Genomic DNA, 20,015 nt, shown 5'->3' on the forward strand with positions numbered 1-20,015 from the left:
GGGACTTCGAGATAAATGATGATTCGTATTATCTTTACTTGTAGACATGCATTCACGTAGGGATATGGATGTATAAAATGAACATAGGCAATAGTTCCCTTGAAGAGGGTTTCTCTTAAAATTCATAGATCCGGTCAGGATAATCGTGTGAACAATGCTCCGTACCTTGATTCTTGACATTTTCTGGGGGTTAAGCGTGTATAAAATGAAATCCCCGTTTACAGTCCACCTGGTAGAATCATCCTATTAAGAACTGCTCAACTGCCTCTAATTAACTATCGAACATCTAAATAAAAATGCTTAAGCAAGATGAAGCAGAGAATAATAAAAAGATCAACGCACATGGCGCAGTAGGGTAAAAAAAATACCGCTGATGTGAGAAATGCCAGTAATTGAGAAAAAAAAAAAAAAAAAAAAAAAAAAAAAAGAAAGAAAGAAAGAAATTGAATTAAATAAATAAATGAAATAAAGTACATGGTGAAACCGGAGGTACGCTTTCCGTGATGCGATATGAATCTTCCATGCCAATCAAGATATAACAGAGAATACAAAAAAAATGCACTAAACAAAATAATCGTATCGTCAACGGAAAGAGGATATGGTATGGTGATGATTGTTGTACAGATAATGGCCATTATGGCCTCATGCTTTGTACAGCATACAAATCGTCAGTGAGGAGTAAAAAGTAAGATCACGAGAGAGAAGGTACATGTATATAAACTAAAACTCGTCGAGCCCATCAAAATAATCAATCACCCGCAACAGCTACTTCGCGGCTGTCCCATATCCGCCTAATCATGAGCTCCGCTTCGTTGGGTTGATATGGGGTATGCGCACCACCACCACCGCCATCTGAATCATCTATCTGTTCGTCATACACATTTCCATCAGCAAAAACAACCGCAACCGAATTAGGCCGTTGTTGCTGCTGATGTTCCACATCCAATCGCTCAGCTGGCTCGTCGGAATAGTTGACGTGGACTGTATCTTCAGAAGTCCTGAATCGGACCTGGCTGGACGACTTGGGTAGCTTGGTTAAGAACTGGTGGTTGACGGCGGGATCGGAATCGAGATTCCGCGATGAAGGTGGGCGGGAAAGGGCGCCATTAGAGATGACGGGATTTTGTCCGCCTGCCTGGCTTTGAGGGGCATTGTTGGATTTCGCTTCTGGTCCTGCAATTTTGTCGAGCCTGAGCAGACTTTCTGCGATAGGCGATCTGAAACGACGGACTACTGAGTACTCTGTTGTGGATTTATCGTAGATCTTGCGGGCACGTTTAGCTTCGCTCTCAGGATTTACGCCTGCTGTTCCACCTATTCCTAGCAATGCCCTGCGGCCGTCTCTTGCGTGGTCTCTAGAACCTGGCCGAGACTGAGCAGCCGTCATGAAGACGGGCTCCATCGAAGATGGGGGTACTGTCGGAGGCGGTCCCGACATAGAAGGGTCAGGTGGGGAGGTTGTAAGAACTGCTGTTCGCTGTAGCCATAACTTTTGCTGTGTACGTGATGGAGGCTCTTGTTGGCGGCCGCGAGAGGTAGGGCGTTTCGCACTGTACGTCTCCGGAGACGGCGGTGTATTAGGGTTGTAGTGTGGTAGGAATGATGACGGGGGTTCAGAATCAGTGAAGGCTCCAGATTGTGAACCGGGGTTGTTTATTAGGAATCTGGATACGCCTCCTTCCATAGAGGACGATGTTCCATGTGGATTGCTTATTGAGGAACTCCCCACAGTAGACCATTGGCCAGCTTGATCGGAATCGCGGACACGGCCCGAAGGAAGGGTTGGAAAGGACGGAGGGCGCGGGCTTCGTTCCACAGCTGCTGGCGTTGCAGTTACTGAGACGGATGATATGGCGGGTGGAGCTTTGGATGCGTGTGGTTGGTGAAGAAGACGAGAAGCAATATCGTCCTGCTCAAAGGGGCGCGTATGTTGTCCTTGGGAAGCTCCAGTGCCAGAGCCATTAGCGAGTTCCGTAGCCTGCTGTTTGGTCTCGCCTTCAAGGCCACTGCTTGCTTGGGCTAAAGGCGACTTTGTCGCCAGGAGAGTAGAATGAGGGCTACTGTCCGCGCTCATTTTGGCAGTAACCACGGAATTCCGTCTAGTGCTTTCTGGAGAATAAGAACTGTTATTGTCTTCCCACTCGTCGTCGTCGTCCGAAGCAACAAGCTCGAAACCCACTGTCTTTTTCTGCCCTGCTCTAGCAACTGTTACAGTTTTGTTCATCGTAGACGGTTTCTTAGCGAGAATCCCGGACGTGTTTCTCAATACGGGCGTGGATAGGTTTTTCCTTATCGCCGGATTTACCCCTTGGCCAGTCAGCGAAACGCTTGAGCCATTCCAACGAACGTGATGATGGCCGACGCGAGGACTCGTTGCGGGGGATACAGGCGCAGATTTTTTGCGTTGGTGTCGAAGCGCAGGTGCAACAAGCGTGTCACCTTCTCCTAGGAGGTTGTGAAGCGCAGCAAGCCTCTGCAGCCTATTTATGTTCTTTAGCGACGGGTTGCGCACATGCTGTCGGTGCGAAGCAACCACATGGGGCCGATGGGGTTTGTGGGTTGATGTCTTGTTGTGCGAAAGCGTCGGGCCTGCTTCAGTGGGAGGCGATTGGGGAGGTAGTGAAGAATCCGACGCCGCTTGCTGCGAGGCTGAACGTTTGGTCGGGGAAGACGTGGTGTGTGACGGCATTTTTGGCGACTAGGAGAGCGAATCAGCAGCGGTTATTTCGCTGCAACAAAGCACCCGTTCTATTTCTCTCGAAGCCTACAGGTGTCATGAATATCGCCACCAGCAACAATTTTGATGGTACTGGCTGCAGGAGACTGCGACACGATTTGGAGGGAGCTGGAGAGGAGCAATCAAATGATCAGTTCGCGATAGATCAGGGCTTGATTGGTATTTAGGCGACTATCCCGTTGGTGAGCGCAGTTGAAGCTCCAATCTGCGCACATGGTCTGCCTAGTTAGCGGTTACAACCAGGACACGATGCCGGGTTGAACTGCGAGGGGAAGACAGTGAAACTCACCAGGCTGAGACGAAGGTACGGGATACGAAACTTGCGACGGATAAGCAATGGGGGTCAAGAGCCGCCGATGATGACAGAGAGCCCGATACAGAAGTCGGTGAGGTCACGTGGGGTGCGGCGAAACCTTGGAATCAACGGGATGTATCCAGGTTTGGGGAGAGAATAGGCCTAAGCCCAGTTAAACACTACTCGGAAATTTAGTTAAACCTTAGTTAAAGGCTACCTAGTGTGGTAAGGGCGCCTAAGATTATCTACCATTTTCCAAGATGCACATTCAAGAAACTATGAGCGTTGTTTTACCCTTTTAAACCGATGGGTCGGACTAGGTAATAGGGCTACTAAGGTTCTTCTATGTCCATCAACACACTGTAGATAATTTCCCACACAGACAGACCGTAACAAAAAGAAATCTTGGAAGAGAAGTCATGGACATAAAAAGAAGATAACAACAGGGATAGAGACACAGTTTTGAAAAAACACATTAATTATCGTTCGTTAAGAGGACTCATCACGTCACATTCAGTTAACCAAGCGTAGTGGGCAGTTAGAGGAGGGGCGGAAAAACCACATCGGGTATCAAAAATGGGGGCCAACATGCATGCGTGTGTGAGTAAAAAAATACAACCGTCGCCAGGAGCGCACCAGGAGCCAGACAAGGAGGAAATAGTTTCATATGTCGATTAAAGGGGTTTCTTTAACCGGCTGCGAAGTTGCTTGTTGCTGTTGGTCGGGTAGATACGATTGCTCCAAGGTCGGCGCCATGGGCACAAAATTTGGATACATGGGGTTTCCAGCCGGTGGCATGTATTGGGGATTCGTTCCTGACTCTGGTTGCTGCCAAGAATTGTAATGGTTGGAAGGCTGCGCTGGGTCTGGTGGTAGAGGGCTGGGGGTTTCTTGGGCTTGTGTCTGGGCCTGGAAATGGCCCAACGGGGGGCCTTCTTGGGTGTTATAGGTTGAATGTTGCGACTGAGAAGGCTGAGCCGCATCCGGGGAGGAAAAGTGGACAGGTTGGGAGTGATTCGACTGTGGAGTTGGTTGGGCAGTTTGGAACTGAGAGTCTCTTCGCATCGTCGGCGACGGAGGATATGATGGTTCAGGTGCAGGAGCATACTGTCCTGTACCGACGTGAGGGTCATGACCCACTGGGCTGGTCACTCCCTGAGGGAGGTAGTAACCAGCTGGCCCACTTTGACCAGTCTGCTCAGCTTGTCCGGGTTGTGCAGGTTGTCCTTGAGGCACTGAATGTGGATGGTACTGAACAGAAGTATGGGCAGCTTGCGGTGGTGTGCGTGGTTGGTAATGACTTTGCCCGTTGTTAAATTGAGGATGTTGCGAGTGAACCACACCCGGGCGCTGCTCGTTGCTGCGTCCGACAGACGCGTGGCGCTCCGCTTGGAGATATTGGCTAGGAGGCATGGCATTCTCCACGGGCTCTGAGCCAAAATAGAAGTTCTCTACACCCCCCCTAGGTAGGTTTATCGGGACGGATGGATAAACATTCGAAGCAAGCTGGCTGGGTGGTAGATAGTTGTAGGTACCAAGAGTGTGCTGCGCGTATGTGTTGGAGAGGCGTTCTTCAAGCATACGATCGTAGTAGCGGACGACTGTCGATAACTTGGCATGAAGGTCGAGAAGGGTGTCTGAGGATGATTAGCCATGGACCGGAACAGCGGGACTTTGCACATAGAACATACCATGTTTACTCATTGTTTCGCCATAGGTACGAGCTAGTTTAGGCCTTAGAGCCCCTATACTCTCGTATAGTTCTTGGATTTGTGGTTCCCGAAGGATCGTGCCTGGAGGCTGATGTTGTAACCTGTCTACAAGTGTTGCAAACAAATTAATATTTTCCGCTTCGACCGCGCTAAGCTCGTAGTCTTTCTTCGGCAAGACGGCCGCAGACACCGCAGGGGCTGCAGAAGAATTTTCGGCAGTCGTACTTTTCAAAGCCGCCGAGTGCTTCTGTTTCTGCTCTTCCATATCTTTCAACGAAGCCTGGATGGCAGCTCGCAAATCGGGATCGTCATCTTCCATGGAATCCTTAGCCAACCCGTTTGCTTCAGGCTGCTTTGGTTCAGGGTTCTTTAATTCAGGTGCAGCCGATTTGGCCTGTGGGACATAGCCAGCGCCACTATGCGCTTTTACCTCTTCAAGACTCATTTGGAGTGCACGCTTGAGATCCTCATCGAAGTCCGACTCGGCTCTTCCACCACGCGGTTCCATCGGCGCTATGGTAGGTTTGGAAGTAGACGTAGGTTTGAGTCCTGATCGATTTGATGAACTCACAGGATTGAAAGATTTCGATGTTAGCTTAGCGTAGCAACCGTCATCGACTCTTACAGCTTGCATAATTCCCAGGTGAGGAAGTGGAAGGGTTTTGCTAGAGCATTGTGCATCAAAAACGCTCCCGCAGTTCCGGCAGTGATGTTTCCGGTTAGTGAATGTAAAAGCAGTTCGGCAGCGCATACAAACGTCCGAATCTATCCATTCGGGAGGCTTTGGGTTGGTTAGAAGACATGTCCCCTTCTAGTCAGAATTGCTCTCAGTCGATTTACTTACAGCGCTACTATCAAGCATGCTACTTGCCATCTCCGTCTTAGGCGGAAACTGATAACCTTCTTTTTGCAAACCCCGGTAGGTTTCACCAATGTACGGAAAATCGCCACGGGCTTGCGTAGCCACTGCCCACGTTTGAATCAGTTCTAGTACCTTAGTCCTTACTTCTTCGTTAAGAGTTGCGGGCCCGGAAGCTCTGAGCAGCGAGACTAGGTTATCCATGAACTCCCGCGAAGCGATCTCCGCGAGGAAGTGGTTACCGCCATTTTTGACACATGTATCCGTCAACTAGATATGGATTGGTCACAGTAAGCAAACGAAGACAGAGACCCAAGCCAGAGGGGAGAAGTCTAATCGAACCTTTAAAGTCGCTAGCTGGATATTCGGATTCCTGCTCTCTAACCTCCTTTTGAGCGATCGCATAGCATCCCTAGGCTGTACACTCTTTGATCGGATCACATCTGAAATCTCCAGGTTCGCCGCAATATCCTCTCTTCGCTAAGTTAGATAAACGTTCAGTAACATGGTAGCTGCCGATGGGGGCAACATACAAGGACGACGAGGTCGCCTTCTCCACCTGCTCATCAAACGAAGAAGTAGAGGAAAACCAGCCCGCCATAATAACCGATAATCTGTGAATCGAGGTTTCAAGGTCTTTCGTTGCGCAGCAGGTCGACAGAAGCTATGGCGATACGTGTGTAAGTTGATAGCTCGAAGAATAGACAGGGAGGTTGCGGGGATGATGACGGAAGAAGGCGAACTGAGCGTGAGGTTGAGTCGGGATATTTGTTCACACAAGTAACAACAAGTTAAGGTAGAAGGTGCTAGAAAGAATAACATAAATATCAACAGGGAGGAGATTCTGGGAAGTGAGGTTGTCGGTATGGTTTGAGGTTTGAGGTTTCATGAAGAAGTTGATGTGGAAGCTGCTTGCGGTGGTTCCGTTATTTACGGCGCTGCCTTGGTTGGGTCTGGGGGAGCTTCTCGTCATACGGAAGAATACCTACCTGTAAATGCGGTACGATTGTTACGATCTGATCACGTGCCTCACAGAGATGTAACTAGTGGTTACAACAATACCTACCTAACCGGGTGTCATCTTAAACCGCCATACGGCGCAATACGTTTTTAAAATACCGCCCTGCGCCTTCACAAGAGCCGCGTATGCCAAAGACTTCGACGTGGTGTAAATATATTTTTTGCCCGCATCAGGACAACCTATTTCGCAAGCTACAGCTATTCAGTCCTTTCGATCTCTCTCGACCCCTTATACCCGTCGCTTGGGCATCTGCCGTCACCCTCTTTTCAATTCTTTTGCTCTGCTGTTGCGGGGCGTAAGCTGGCCGCTCGAACTACATCGAATATCACACTCCCCTCCTCCACCGAAGAATGCGAGTCTGCTACACTTATACACCGATATAGTGATATACCTGATGAAGTGGGATTCCCTTCTTATTGGGGCTTCTGCTAGGAAACGCGCTCTCGATCTTCTCTAGGAGCGGAGGCGTAATGCGGGGTCAGAACAACTTCTCCAGAGGGGACCCATTCCCAAATACGGGGGGATCTTCTAGCTCTGTCCCGCATCGTCATTCGAATTCTACTACAGAGGGACTTGAAGATATGGCTGCATCCATGAATATTGACCCAGGGGCATCCGTAAGTGCAGTTTACGGACCGGATGAAATATGAATCCGGATGTTTAACTCCCACTGACATGCTATCTTTTTTACCTTAGTTGAATGAGCTGCTCCGTACCTCAGAAGATTATATCCAGAGTTCAAAATTATCTCTAGCAAACGGGCAGCTGGATGTGGCATTCAACGACTATCTCCGAGCTTCAGAAATCACAGTCAACGCCATTCCCAACCATCCAGACTATGACTATATGAGACGCCAACATCCAGGGTGGAATGACAGGTTTATAAAATTACTGGCAGTAAGTTTCAGGAGAGGAACGGTGCTCTTGTACCAGGATGGAATGAAGTATACTAATATCTCTAGGTTATTCGATCGCAAGACGGGACTATGACGAGTGTGAAGCAGTCGATCGACCAAAGCAGAAAGTCCCCCAACGGCCATCAAACAACCTCCCCCCCCCCGCCGATGCTCCCTCGGATTCCCCCTGCCGATGCAGATTCTGTTGCTAGTTCATCTCTCTCTGTGCATCGTCTCAGTCAAATCCCAAATGAACCTCCACTTCGCATGCCCAGCCCTACCAGTTTCCAGTCGAAGCGGCCCGCATCTGTCACCCCAGAAAGCCTAACTATCGGTCAGCCAGGCGCCGAATCGAGACCGAGATCGGAGATATTTCCTCGCAAACCGGTCAGTTCAGAGCCCAGTGCCTCAGATACTCTCACCCAAAGGTTTGCAGAATTGAGAAGGTCTCGCGAACCTGGAATTTCAAATACGGTCGAGCGGAACGGCGCTCCCCAAGGCAGCACATCCTCCCAATCATCTCCAGAAGAACGGCCAGTGTCAAGAAGCAGCGCATTAAAACACCCCAGCTCAAAACCTTTTGGACCCCGTGATATGAGTTTATCGCAAAGACCACCTGCTGTGCCACCTAAAGTTCCTTTAACTACAACAAACCCTTCGCTTCCTCGTTACCCGAGTCCAGCGTATAGTCCAGTATGGACAGTCCCGTCACAACCACCGTTAAACCCACCCAGAACGTCAACTGATACTGCTCGCCCGGGTCTATCTCGCCAGGTATCGTCTTTTAATGGCGCGCCGAATGACAATCTAAACGGATATAGCAACGGTGACCCCCCATCTCGATCCCTGACCCCAAATAGCGTTTACTCGAGGGGGGATGCACCTAGCAGCTCTGCAAACATTCCTCTGCAACCAACTATACACCCAGATAGGTTATACGGCTATCTTCAGAAATACGAAGTATTACTCATTGATGTCCGTCCCCGAGACAGGTTTGACACCGGCCATATTTACTCCAAGTCAATTATATGCATAGAACCCGTTGCGCTGAAAGAGAATGTGTCAGCCGAAGAGCTTGAGGACCGGCTGGTTCTCTCTCCAGAGGTTGAACAATCTCATTTCAGCAGACGGAATGAGTTCGATTTGGTTGTCTACTATGATCAGAATACGCGAGAGGCTTCCTACCTTGCTGGGTCTCCGGCAGGTAGCAGCCTACCACATCTACGGGCCCTCTACGACACCTTATACGAATTCAACGCGTATAAACCCCTAAAGGATGGGCGGCAACCGGCTCTTTTGGTTGGTGGCATTGATGCGTGGGTCGATCTTGTTGGTCCTCACGCATTAGCTACTTCTAAAACAGCTGCTGTTATGAGCTCACTCCATGCTCGGAGGCCAGCCCAGGCTGCAGCCAAACCTCTTAGGCGCGTCCCCACTGCTAGCGCCAATTCCAGCTGGGAGGTAAGAAAGCGCAGGTTGCGAGAATATAAACCCCTTAACCCTGAGGAAGAACGTGTCTGGCTCGAGAAAGCTAGAAATGAGGAAATCGATCCCTCTACGTATGTAACAGAGGAGGGAGCTATTACAGAAGAACCTGACAGTTTCGATGAGCAAGAGGCCGCTAGCGCGTTCGTACATGACTATGAAGATTTCTTTAGGAGATTCCCCGAGCCCCATGATATTAGACAATCTATGGTTGGAGCACAGGCACACGCCATCTCACCCCAAATTCCTCTATCTGACCCGTCCCTACCTCCGTCACTTTCTCGTCCTACGCCGGCAGTTCCTCGACCCATTTACAGTGGCGTGGCTGAGGGTAGGAATGTTCAACCTCCTCTTGCCCGGCAATCATCCGCGTCTAAAACAGCGCTGTATGCCGCTAGCTCACCAATTGACCGCATGAAATTGCCACGCACAGGCCTTGTTAATATGGGATCGACATGTTATATGAATTCCATCATCCAGTGTTTGAGCGTTACCGTTCAACTAACCAAGTTTTTCATTGACAACCGATTCCATTCTCAAGTACAGAAAAACTGGAAGGGCTCACAAGGTATCCTGCCTGGTTTATTTGCGAACCTTGTACGGTCTTTATGGAAAAATGATGTCGAAGTTATCCGCCCTACATCGTTTCGAAATTTTATTGGACGGTTGAATCCCGAATGGGCTGGTAGCCGACAACAGGATGCAAAAGAGTTTTTCGATGTGCTTCTCGATTGCTTGCACGAAGATCTCAACTTGAACTGGAACAGGACACCGCTAAGGCCGCTGACAGCTGAGCAAGAAATGCGCCGCGAACAGATGCCAATCGAGCAAGTTTCAACCATTGAATGGAACCGATATTGCCATCGTGAATTCTCTTATATATCCTCATTATTTGCTGGACAGCATGCTAGTCGACTGCGCTGTCGTACATGTCGGCGTACTTCAACAACGTACGAAGCATTCTTCAGCATTAGCGTGGAAATCCCAACATCTCCATCATCGGGTGCAGGGGACCTCTACCAATGCCTCAACAGCTACTGTCAAGAAGAAATGCTTAGTGGCGACGAAGTTTGGAAGTGCCCACACTGTCGCTGCGAACGGGAGGCCACCAAACAGATCATTATCACCAGGGCTCCTCGTTTCCTCGTGATCCATTTTAAGCGCTTTTCTGTCTCCCGCTACCAACAAACACGAAAAATACACACCCCTATCAACTTTCCCATTACCGGCTTAGACATCACGCCCTTTATGGCTCCACCCGTCGGCACCTCAGCCCTCCTCAACGGAGGCGCCGATGGAACCAATAAAAAGTCCCAGCCGGAGCTTGCAACCACCCCTCCCTATATTTATAACGCCTACGGCATTGTCCGCCACATAGGCTCCTCTTCCAGCGAGGGACACTACATATCCCTCGTTAGAGACGACCGCCGTGGATGCTGGCGGAAATTCGATGATCAACGAGTGACCGATTTCAACCCTTCGGGCCTTAGGCCAGCTGACAGCCTTCAAAATGATCAGGCATACCTTGTGTTTTATGAGCGAAGGCTAGCGAATTAGACATGATTTTTTTTTTCTTTATTCTTCTTTTCATGTTAAGGCGTGAGCGTGCATCCTGAAAGAGCATGGACGGGGTATGATGTTATGTACGGAGTACTGCTTATAAATATATATATCCATATATATTTTTTCTCCATATTTGATGTATTTCTTCAGCGCTACGACCTGCCTTTTCGGCTCTTCTAATTCCCCGATTGTTTTATCTACCTACCTAGGAATACCGGGCTATATTTTTTCTTCCTCCACCTCCTCCTACGTCTTATTCTATCTATGCCCCCTTTGGATTAAGTGCCTCTCGCTCAGTTTTACCCTTTGGGCTCCCCCTTCGTTTTGTTAAAACATATATACTCCCGAGGAAGATTTTGCGTGTTTATGGTTACGTGTATATGTCTTAGATCCTGAGTTTTGCGGCTGGTCGCAACCTGCTTTTTCTATTCCCTTCACGTTTTTTCCCTCCTTTCTTATTTTTTCCCACCCCCTCGGGTTTCCTCAGCTCGTCTCCTCGATCTGCAACATGTACATGTCCACATGGTATTCGCATGGAATGGGCTACATATCCCAATTCTTTGAGCATCCTTCAAGTCACGACTGACTGTGTCAATCTTTTTCTTGCACCCCCTCACCACAAGGCGACGGTTATGTACACCTACTCAAATCCTAAACGAATCAATGGGAACTATGGATCTCTAGTCGCATCCTCTCTTCCTACTTTACATTGTGCAGAAACATGATGCTTCGTGATCACAGAGTCTACATGTGTCTAGCGCCCAGCACAGCCACAAATCAACTGCGAAATTGAAATGCAGCCACTTTTATGTGTCCACTTGATTGGTTGGCTAGCGCTCAATCCCCCGCATTAGCTTCGTATAGCTAAGCTCTGCGAGCAAGCAGTCACCAGGCAACTTCATTCATCAAGGTTAAAACAGCAGGGCTTTTTGGCGTCTGCGTTGTTGAGGGCGAATATCTCTCGCCCACAGTGGCATGAAGTTTCTATATAGGGTGTGTGTACAACATATGTAAGGGAATGTTAGTGAGCCCATCCTACTGGCCGAGAAAGGTACTCTTTCCCAAGGACATCACTCAACCATGACACGATAAATACTCATAGGAAGCACAGGACGGAAAGAAGTCGATTCCCATTTATTCATTCATTTATCTATTTGACACGGCAAGTTACAAAATGCGGGCACCGGTAGACCCATTCTCTTGCTGCGGGGAGGTGAGCGAAGTCGACTCCGACTCACGCCGCACAGAATGGATCTGCTGCGCGCTCTGCTTCTGGATCCTGTGTCCCATCATATCATGTATGTATGGGTACAGCGCGTGCCGGACATGCTACGTCCGCCATGCGGAAGCAAAACATCACAGCCAGCTCATAATAGAAGCGAGTATCCCTCCCCTTCCCAAGAGGCGGCCGCGCAATCTATCACTCTCAGCGTCAAGATCGCGGCCATCACCGCACAATCCTCTCGTCCCGATTCCCCCAATGCTCTATGGGTCGAAATCCCAGGAGGGAACATTACATGATCAAGCTTCTAGCCCGCTATTCAAATTGAGCGCTGAACTTCGTCAGATGATTTATCGCAAGGTGCTGAGCTGGCATCAGTTTGCCATCATGCGAATCCGCAGCTATTCCGTGGCGAAGCAGGGAGGTGCAAAGGGTAAAGCAAAGCCTAGCCGATTAAGCCATTTAAAGTACTCAGCGGAGAGCGAACGGGGGCGGAAATTTCTCCAGAATCCCCCCTGGCTTCGGCGATACTTCGGTATAGTTGGAATTCGCCCTTCGCCTCTCAACAGGGACTTCGAGCCCAACGTACCCGGTGAGGAATTACTTCCGTTGGTAAAAAGCTGTCGCAGAATGTACGTGTATGTTGATCAGGCATCTGGTAAAGACTCGTGCCGATTCTCTCTAGTGTTCCCCTCCCCCCATTTATGTTTTTTATATAGATCTCCCTTCCCAATCAACTAACAACTAAAGAACAACAGCTACCTTGAAGCAATCGACCTCCTCTACTCCTCCAATACCTTCCACTTCTACCACGAGGACGACTTCCTCGCATTTTCCCGCTCCATCCTCCCCCAGCGCATGGAGAAGATTACATCCGTACACCTCCATTACTTCCCAGACTACTACTCCATAGCATCAAACCCACAACTCGTCCGCGTTATTCCAACAATGAGAGATCTACAGCTATTGGATATTTCCTTCACAGCAACCTCGGCCCGGCGGCAACGTTCAGCCTGGTTCGATGATGATGATGATGTTACGAAGAAGGAAAGTGAAGGGCTTGTCGCTCGAAAACTGCGGGATTTTGGTGAGAATGTCCTCATCAATTTGCGGGTGGAACCACCAAGCGACGGCGATCAGCTGTCGGGTCGATAGTTGAAATTGAATCACCACGTTTACCCCCTCTAATGTGACGTATTGCGAAGATGTATTCTTCTATCCCCGGCAGCTTAACATGAAGTTACCTTCTGTGAGCGCAGCATACTAGCTTGGGCAAAAAGGGGGGGAAACTATTGAGACTGCAGAGTTCATGGACATGGCTATGCTATTAACTTTTCAAATCGCTATTTCGATTCCCCGGGTCAATTTTCTCCAGGAATTTCCCACCATCTTCTGCCGAATATGTGTCTGGGCCTGGGTAAAATTGCCGCCTTTATAGGAGCCGTAGCTGCTGAGCAGTGTGGCAAGCAGCGTAAAAATTACATTCCCAAATCCCCGGCTGGGAAATCCATCGGAGAGGAAGGCATCGCTTGCAGCATTCATATTACTAAAAAATCATGGGTATATCTGTCTGTACTATCTAAAAAAAGAGAAAACTTTGCCAGCCTTGCATTACCCTCCACGACGACGCAGTCAGTAACAATTTATGGAGGCACCTTCATTCACCATCCACCGTCATCATCATTATACTTATGAAGCCAAGAACAATCACATCCACAAAACAGCCATCCCAAAAGCCACAGCGGCCGGTAACGCAAAAAGTCCAAACCTAAGCCCAGCATTCCCTACAGCGGCATTCTTCGGTGCCGCGTCATCGCCCGTCAGCCCCGTGGCATTATACGCCATGGAGATATTCGTATCTCGGGTTACGCCCATGAGTGCCAGGCCTGGGGCGCCATAGGTCAGGTTGAAGGAGATGGTTTGTCGGCCGTTTTGGGCGTTGAAGCCGGGGATTGCTGCGTGTTGTTCGCCGAGTTTGTCGACGATGGAGACGTCGGAGAATGAGCCGGTGGAGAGGTTGAGGTCGTAGGTATACCTACGATTTGCGGGTGTCAGCAGCAGTGGAAAGGAAAGCAGGGGACCGAAAAGGTGGGGGGTTAGGGGACGAGATAAATAGAATGGTTCTCTACAAGGAGAAAGAAAAAGGACGCATACACTCCCGCTGGCAAATCGCCGATATAAAGAAGCAAATAGTTCTCGCCTGGCTCTGCGAAGTCCTTCCACAAATCCTCTGCTCAGAATATTGTTTGATTAGCCCTTGTACGTACGTACGTACGTAATAAGTGGTTTAAACTCTCTTATATTTATATAATGTGAACTTACCGCCCGTAACGTCCCGGCTAGAGGTAGTCTCTACCTCCCGCCTGACTCTCCCTCCACAGTTTGTGGAAAAGCCACTCTTCGGCTGGCGCCTGGCACAGTCCCATCCAACAAGCTTCAAAACATAGGACCTATCCGGGCCGCTAGTTCTCTTTCCGATACCGCTCAGATAGCCTCCTTGGGTATTCTGTTGCCATGCTGGTACGCATATGCTTGTCCCCCGCCCGGGATTGCCTCCTTCTTTTGAGTTCGCTACATATTCCCCGCGTTAGAGAAAGAGGGCAATGCAAAAAAGGGAGGGGGAAAGGGACGGTAGGGGTTTTTCTCTGAAAGAATCAAGGCTACTCACCAAATGGAAATTCATCACAAGTAAGCTGGAACGGGTGATTATTACTCAGCTGGCTTGCGGAGAAATCTATGAACTGATAATACTGGTTGCATGGCTTGCTCGGATTCGAAGGGTCGCAATCCACATTTTGTGGTGCTATTTTTTTTTATCATATATATGTCAGCCATGAAAGGATACTCAAGAAGATAAAAATTTCCGGGGAGAAGATTTTGGAACGTACTGCAGAAGTTGTCAGGGCATTTCCTCCCCCTATTATTGGCTCTGGCCTTCTCGTCTGGCTCGTACTTCAATTGCATCTCTTCCGAGATACAACCGTTATAGTCCTTCATGCCTATAGTATACGACATCCTTTAGGTTGGTCTTTTCCTTAAACACATACCATCATAAAAACAAAAAATAAAATGGCGTAAGGGCTAATCACCGTCACACATGCTATTCATAACCTGCGCAAATATTCGTCAGCAAGATATGTCCCCCTTGTTACACAAATGTCGAAACAAAAAAAAAGAGTCGAGAAAATTCGTCACTATCAATTACCTACCTCTCTATTATCAACGCACACTCTTTTAAACCCCCCCTTCCCATCAGACACCCGCATAATCTTCTCCTTGAACAGCATTTTCACCTCAGGAAGATTTCCCGGCGGCGCAGCCTGTCTCGGCCTATTGGTAGCAGCACAACGAGTCGCCGTCGCCGTGCTCGTGGACCGGGTTCTCGTCGACGATGTGCTTGCGGTTGTAGTCGTGCTTGTGCTCGTGCGTGTTCGAGTTGACGACTGGGTCCTGGTACGGGTGACTCGAGTCGAGCAGGACCCGTCAGCACCACATCTGCCTCCCGGCGGGCAGCAGTTCTTGGGACAGCAGAAGGTGCCTAGCGGGCAAGAGCCCGAGCCATCTGCGCAGCAGTGCTGGGTCTGCGGCCAGTAGTAATAACGCGTGCCGCAACATTCAGCGCCAGGAGGTCTGCATTTTGCAGGGTTGTTGGGACATTGGACTAAGTCAGAATTAAATAAGTTAGGGAGAGGGGAAGTAAGCAAAGCAAAAAACAGAATCGAACAGAAGAAAAGAGTCAAGTTGGAGGAAACCAGGAAGCAGCCAGGCAAAACCGCGAAATTTAACTTCCGCCCGCCCCTGGAAGCAGATTAGGAGAGGAATATTTGGGGAGGGGGGAATTAAAATATAAAATCGCCGTACTCCATGAAGGCGGCACGCATCGATATCTCTGGCGCTTTGCCAGCACGGCGTCGCCCAGTTCTCCTACGGGGGGAGTCTGCAAAGGCGCTGTTCCCTCGAGACCAGAGACCAGATTGAAGGAGAAGCCAAGGTTGTCCGCCTTCACATAGGTAACTCCCTCATAAGCGATATCTTGCGCCGGCACGGGCAGGCCCGTAAGGCAGAGCAGCAGAAGAGTGTAAACGCAGGGCTGGATAGCCATCATATAATATATATTGTATTGGGATAAGTAGTTTTACTACTGTACGGTGGAAGATGAGGTCTGCCAGTCCAGTAGAAGTATATATATACATATATATATATATATATGTATGTATTTTTCCCCTCTGTTTTCTTGCAAAAAAAGATAAATATTTCAACGCGAGAATCCGAAGATGAGGCTCTGCTCAGTCTCCGCCTTGCAATCGACTTGACATGGTTCTGTAACTAGGTGAGATCCCCATGTGTGCTTGCTCGTATAACTGACAAATACCCTGATGGTGAGAAGCCTCGTGTTTGCTCGTGCTGTTCGTGCTTGGATTTTCTAAATAGTCGAGGTTTCCGAGACCCAAAGTGATGAGAGAGAGAGAGAGAGAGAGAGAGAGAGCTTGTTTGTTTGGCTTCTGCCCTGCGATGCTGCACTGCCCCATCTCCCGTGCATATTTACTGTAGGGGGAGAGAGATATCTCGTGTGTAAATAAGTGACGTCGAGGCAAAGCATCGCAGCACAGCCCTTCTTCTGACTTTGTTTTTCATTCTTTTTCATTTTCTTTCCGCCTAAAAGAACGACAGGAAGAAATAATAACAGGGTGAGAAACAGAGCAAGTAATAAGCAAATCAAGCGAACAGAATGAAATGCAAGTCAAAAATAATCGAAGAAACCACGTTTACGAAGAAAGTAGCAGAATCGAGAGAAGTAAAAAAAAAATGGACATTAACTCCATCCATACAATAAACCCCCACCTCTCTTACAGCGCAGTTTTTGTATACAGCGTATGTCATGGAACAAAAAACAAACATCAATGATTTCTCAGCATTTTACAATAATAAAAACCACCTTCTACAAATTACAGAAAAAAGGAAGGGAAAAAAACCACTACAGCTCATCATGTCCGCTCGGCTCATCCTCCTCACCACCAGCACCAGCAGCCCCATCCGCAGAGCCGTACAACTTGCTCGTGATCGGATATGCAACATTAGACAGTTTCTCCTTCTGCTCCTCGAAGTCCTCCGTCGTGGCCGTCGCGGCGTTCTCGTCGAGCCAGTCTGTGGCTTCCTTGATGGCTTCCAGGAGCTGTATCCAAAAAACACCGTTGGTTAGTATACAGAATTTCCATACTGGGGTAGTGGTAATTAGTGAAGTAGTCAAAACGTACCGTCTCCTTATCATCATCCGCAATCTTGCCGCCAAGTCCCTCCGCATCCTGCACCTGGTTCTTCAGGCTAAACGCATAATTCTCCAGCGTATTCCGGGCTTCAATCTTAGCCTTCATGGCCTTATCTTCCTCCGCGAACTCAGCAGCTTCAGCGACCATGCGGTCGATCTCGTCTTGCGAGAGACGACCCTTGTCGTTGGTGATGGTGATGGATTCGGCTTTCCCGGTGCCCTTGTCGCCGGCGGTGACTTTGAGGATGCCGTTGGCGTCGAGTTCGAAGGAGACTTCGATCTGGGGCACACCGCGGGGCGCGGGAGGGATGCCGGTCAGTTCGAATTTGCCGAGGAGGTTGTTGTCCTTTGTCATGGGACGTTCTCCTTCATCTGAGGGGTTGTTAGTATTGTACTTCTATGCTGAACAAAAGACACTAGATAGGGAAAGGAGATTATACGTACAAACTTGGATAAGGACCACTGGCTGGTTATCAGCGGCAGTCGAGAAGATCTGAGACTTGCGGGTGGGGATGACAGTGTTACGGGGGATGAGCTTGGTCATGATGCCTCCAGTGGTCTCGATACCGAGGGTCAATGGGTTAACATCCATGAGAACGATCTCAGAGGCACCCTCATCTCCAGAAAGGACACCACCCTGAATAGCGGCACCGAACGCGACAGCCTCATCAGGGTTGATGCCCTTGGAAGCCTTCTTGCCGCCAAAGAACTCTTCGAGGAGAGCCTGGACCTTGGGGATACGGGTGGAACCACCAACGAGAACGATATCGTGAATCTCAGACTTCTTAACCTTGGCGTCCTTGAGCACCTGCTCGACAGGGCGGAGGGTCTTCTTGAACAGATCCATGTTCAATTCCTCAAACTTGGCGCGGGTCAGGGTCTCGGAGAAGTCCTTGCCGTCATGGAAGGCCTCAATCTCAATACGGGTGGACATCTGGGACGAGAGAGTGCGCTTGGCCTTCTCAACCTCGCGCTTCAGTTTACCCATGGTCTTGAGGTCCTTGGTGATATCGACGTTGTTCTTCTTGTTGTACAACTTGACGAAGTGGTTGATGACACGCTGGTCGAAATCCTCACCACCCAAGTGGGTATCACCGGCGGTGGCCAGGACCTCGAAGGCGCCGTTGTCGATGGACAAGAGGGAAACGTCAAAGGTACCTCCACCGAGATCGTAGACGATGATCTGGCGCTCATCACCAGTCTTATCCAGACCGTAGGCGATAGCCGCAGCGGTGGGTTCGTTTACGACACGGAGAACGTTTAGGCCAGCGATAATGCCTGCGTCCTTGGTGGCTTGTCTTTGGTTATCGTTGAAATAGGCGGGGACAGTGACGACGGCGTTGGTGACGGTCTTTCCAAGGTAGTTCTCGGCGATTTCCTTCATCTTGCCCAGGATCATAGCGGAGACTTCCTCAGGAGTGAAGCTCTTGTCTTTGCCGTTGACCTCAACCTTAACCTGGGGCTTGCCAGCCTTGTTGATAACACGGAAGGGGAAATGTTTCATGTCCTTTTGGGCGTCTTGGTCGTCGAATTTCCGGCCGATCAAACGTCTTTAAATTTAGAGAGAGAAAGCGTTAGTCAATCAAGAACATCAAATTACCTCATAAAACGAAAAGAAACAGTGAGCTACATACTTGATATCGAAAATCGTCCTCGTCGGGTTCGCAGCGTACTGATTCTTCGCCGCATCACCGACCAGCCGCTCATCATCCGTAAAGGCCACGTATGACGGAGTAATTCTGTTTCCCTGGTCATTGACGAAAATCTCAACTTTCCCATTCTGCATCGCTCCGACGCAAGAATATGTCGTTCCCAAATCAATACCAATTACTGTTCAAAATTGAGATTAGAACACGTCAGCAATTGAAAACAATTTTTTTTTTTTTCTCCTTCAGAAAAATAACATACCAGTGCCATAATCCTCTTTAATGGGAGCTTGATCAGCGTCCGCATGTGCAGTCCCGAGCAGAGTTAGGGGCGCAATGAAGACGAGGAGGAGGTAGAAGACCGTTGTCCACGCGAAGGGCGAGGACGAAGCGTCCCGCCGCGACATTCGGGACATGGTGAATGTGTGTACTTTTGTTTTTCCTTCCAGAAGGGAGAACTGGGTTCTTGGTAATTATATCTTGATGTTGCAAGGGCTCCTTTCCTTTTCCCTGCCTTCTTCTAATCTCAAACGGGTGTGATTTAAAAAAAAAGCGAAGAATGAGCAAAACGGGGTGGGTATCTAAAGTGAAGTAAGGAGAAGAACAAGGGAAAAGCTTCAATTAAAAAAGAAGTTAGTTAGTTAGCTTCTTGCCTTCTCAAGCTAGCTAGCTTAAGGAGAGAGCACAGAGAGAGAGAGGGGGAGAGAGTGGGAGTGGGAGTGAGGAGAGGGGGATTGGATAAGAGAGAAGGATAGAAGAGGGAGCTTTGGTCGTAGCTATATATGAGGGTGAAGAAGAGAAGAAGAGAAGAAGAGGTTGAAGTTATCCCCATGCTCCAAGATATATCCAACAATCCGCCGTCGCTCGCTCGCTCTTAACAGTTGGCCTTTTCTTTTCGGACTTCACCCACTGCCCGCGCTAGGCCGCTTTGGGCCGCCCGGCGTGTCGCCCGTGCGGCTGTGGCAATTCGCGGTCTGACCACGCTCGCCCGTGCCAAGGGTCCATTTAAGGTTATTCCATCGCTGCTGATTGGCTGCAACGCATGACTCAGCAATGTCGCTGGAGGGTTCTGGTGTTTTCTGTCGTGGAAGTAGACGCCACGGGATGTGGCCGGAAGGTTTCTGTTTCTGCAATATAGAAAATGGTTAAAAGAGGACACTTCTTGGAAGAAAATGTATTCGAGATGAAACCCGTGGCGGCTATTGTGGACAGCCTGTCCACTTTGTGGTGTTAGTTACATTCTTGTTCCTCAATTAATATTATTCATATCCATAATCTGTAAACCTGTCCTTTCTGTCGGATTCCCCAGAGCC

The 20,015-nt window shown here is 49.1% G+C and overlaps 6 protein-coding genes across 6 annotated transcripts; 2 read left to right on the forward strand and 4 right to left on the reverse strand.

Annotated features, from left to right (window-relative positions):
* Positions 1-20: 20 nt before the first annotated feature.
* Positions 21-3,289, reverse strand: BDCG_03431 (uncharacterized protein). The gene has a single exon (XM_045419031.1). It carries the CDS (start codon positions 2,687-2,689, stop codon positions 749-751), a length of 1,941 nt encoding a protein of 646 aa, XP_045275464.1. The 5' UTR covers positions 2,690-3,289; the 3' UTR covers positions 21-748.
* A 22-nt stretch (positions 3,290-3,311) lies between these two features.
* On the reverse strand, positions 3,312-6,529 carry BDCG_03432 (vacuolar protein sorting-associated protein 27). The gene is made up of 5 exons (XM_045419032.1): positions 6,137-6,529; positions 5,946-6,078; positions 5,589-5,873; positions 4,724-5,525; positions 3,312-4,669 (listed from the first exon to the last, which is right to left on the reverse strand). Exons 1-5 carry the CDS (start codon positions 6,202-6,204, stop codon positions 3,696-3,698), a joined length of 2,262 nt encoding a protein of 753 aa, XP_045275465.1. The 5' UTR covers positions 6,205-6,529; the 3' UTR covers positions 3,312-3,695.
* Positions 6,530-7,094: 565 nt separating this feature from the next.
* Positions 7,095-10,562, forward strand: BDCG_03433 (ubiquitin thiolesterase; the record flags this gene model as incomplete). The annotated part of the gene is made up of 3 exons (XM_045419033.1): positions 7,095-7,241; positions 7,321-7,521; positions 7,587-10,562. The coding sequence occupies 3 exons, from the start codon at positions 7,095-7,097 to the stop codon at positions 10,560-10,562; spliced, it is 3,324 nt and encodes a 1,107-aa protein (XP_045275466.1).
* Positions 10,563-11,742: 1,180 nt separating this feature from the next.
* On the forward strand, positions 11,743-12,945 carry BDCG_03434 (uncharacterized protein; the record flags this gene model as incomplete). Its single annotated transcript, XM_045419034.1, has 2 exons — positions 11,743-12,422; positions 12,549-12,945. The coding sequence occupies 2 exons, from the start codon at positions 11,743-11,745 to the stop codon at positions 12,943-12,945; spliced, it is 1,077 nt and encodes a 358-aa protein (XP_045275467.1).
* Positions 12,946-13,497: 552 nt separating this feature from the next.
* BDCG_03435 (uncharacterized protein) lies at positions 13,498-16,005 on the reverse strand (the record flags this gene model as incomplete). The annotated part of the gene is made up of 8 exons (XM_045419035.1): positions 15,652-16,005; positions 15,000-15,451; positions 14,880-14,901; positions 14,679-14,789; positions 14,459-14,593; positions 14,113-14,361; positions 13,945-14,020; positions 13,498-13,825 (listed from the first exon to the last, which is right to left on the reverse strand). Exons 1-8 carry the CDS (start codon positions 15,893-15,895, stop codon positions 13,498-13,500), a joined length of 1,617 nt encoding a protein of 538 aa, XP_045275468.1. The 5' UTR covers positions 15,896-16,005.
* A 243-nt stretch (positions 16,006-16,248) lies between these two features.
* Positions 16,249-19,819, reverse strand: BDCG_03436 (glucose-regulated protein). The gene is made up of 5 exons (XM_045419036.1): positions 18,965-19,819; positions 18,691-18,886; positions 17,501-18,606; positions 17,046-17,428; positions 16,249-16,963 (listed from the first exon to the last, which is right to left on the reverse strand). Exons 1-5 carry the CDS (start codon positions 19,116-19,118, stop codon positions 16,766-16,768), a joined length of 2,037 nt encoding a protein of 678 aa, XP_045275469.1. The 5' UTR covers positions 19,119-19,819; the 3' UTR covers positions 16,249-16,765.
* Positions 19,820-20,015: the final 196 nt, after the last annotated feature.

Source organism: Blastomyces dermatitidis (genome assembly GCF_000003525.1).
Source record: "Blastomyces dermatitidis ER-3 genomic scaffold supercont1.3, whole genome shotgun sequence".
Classification (NCBI taxonomy): Eukaryota; Fungi; Ascomycota; class Eurotiomycetes; order Onygenales; family Ajellomycetaceae; genus Blastomyces; species Blastomyces dermatitidis.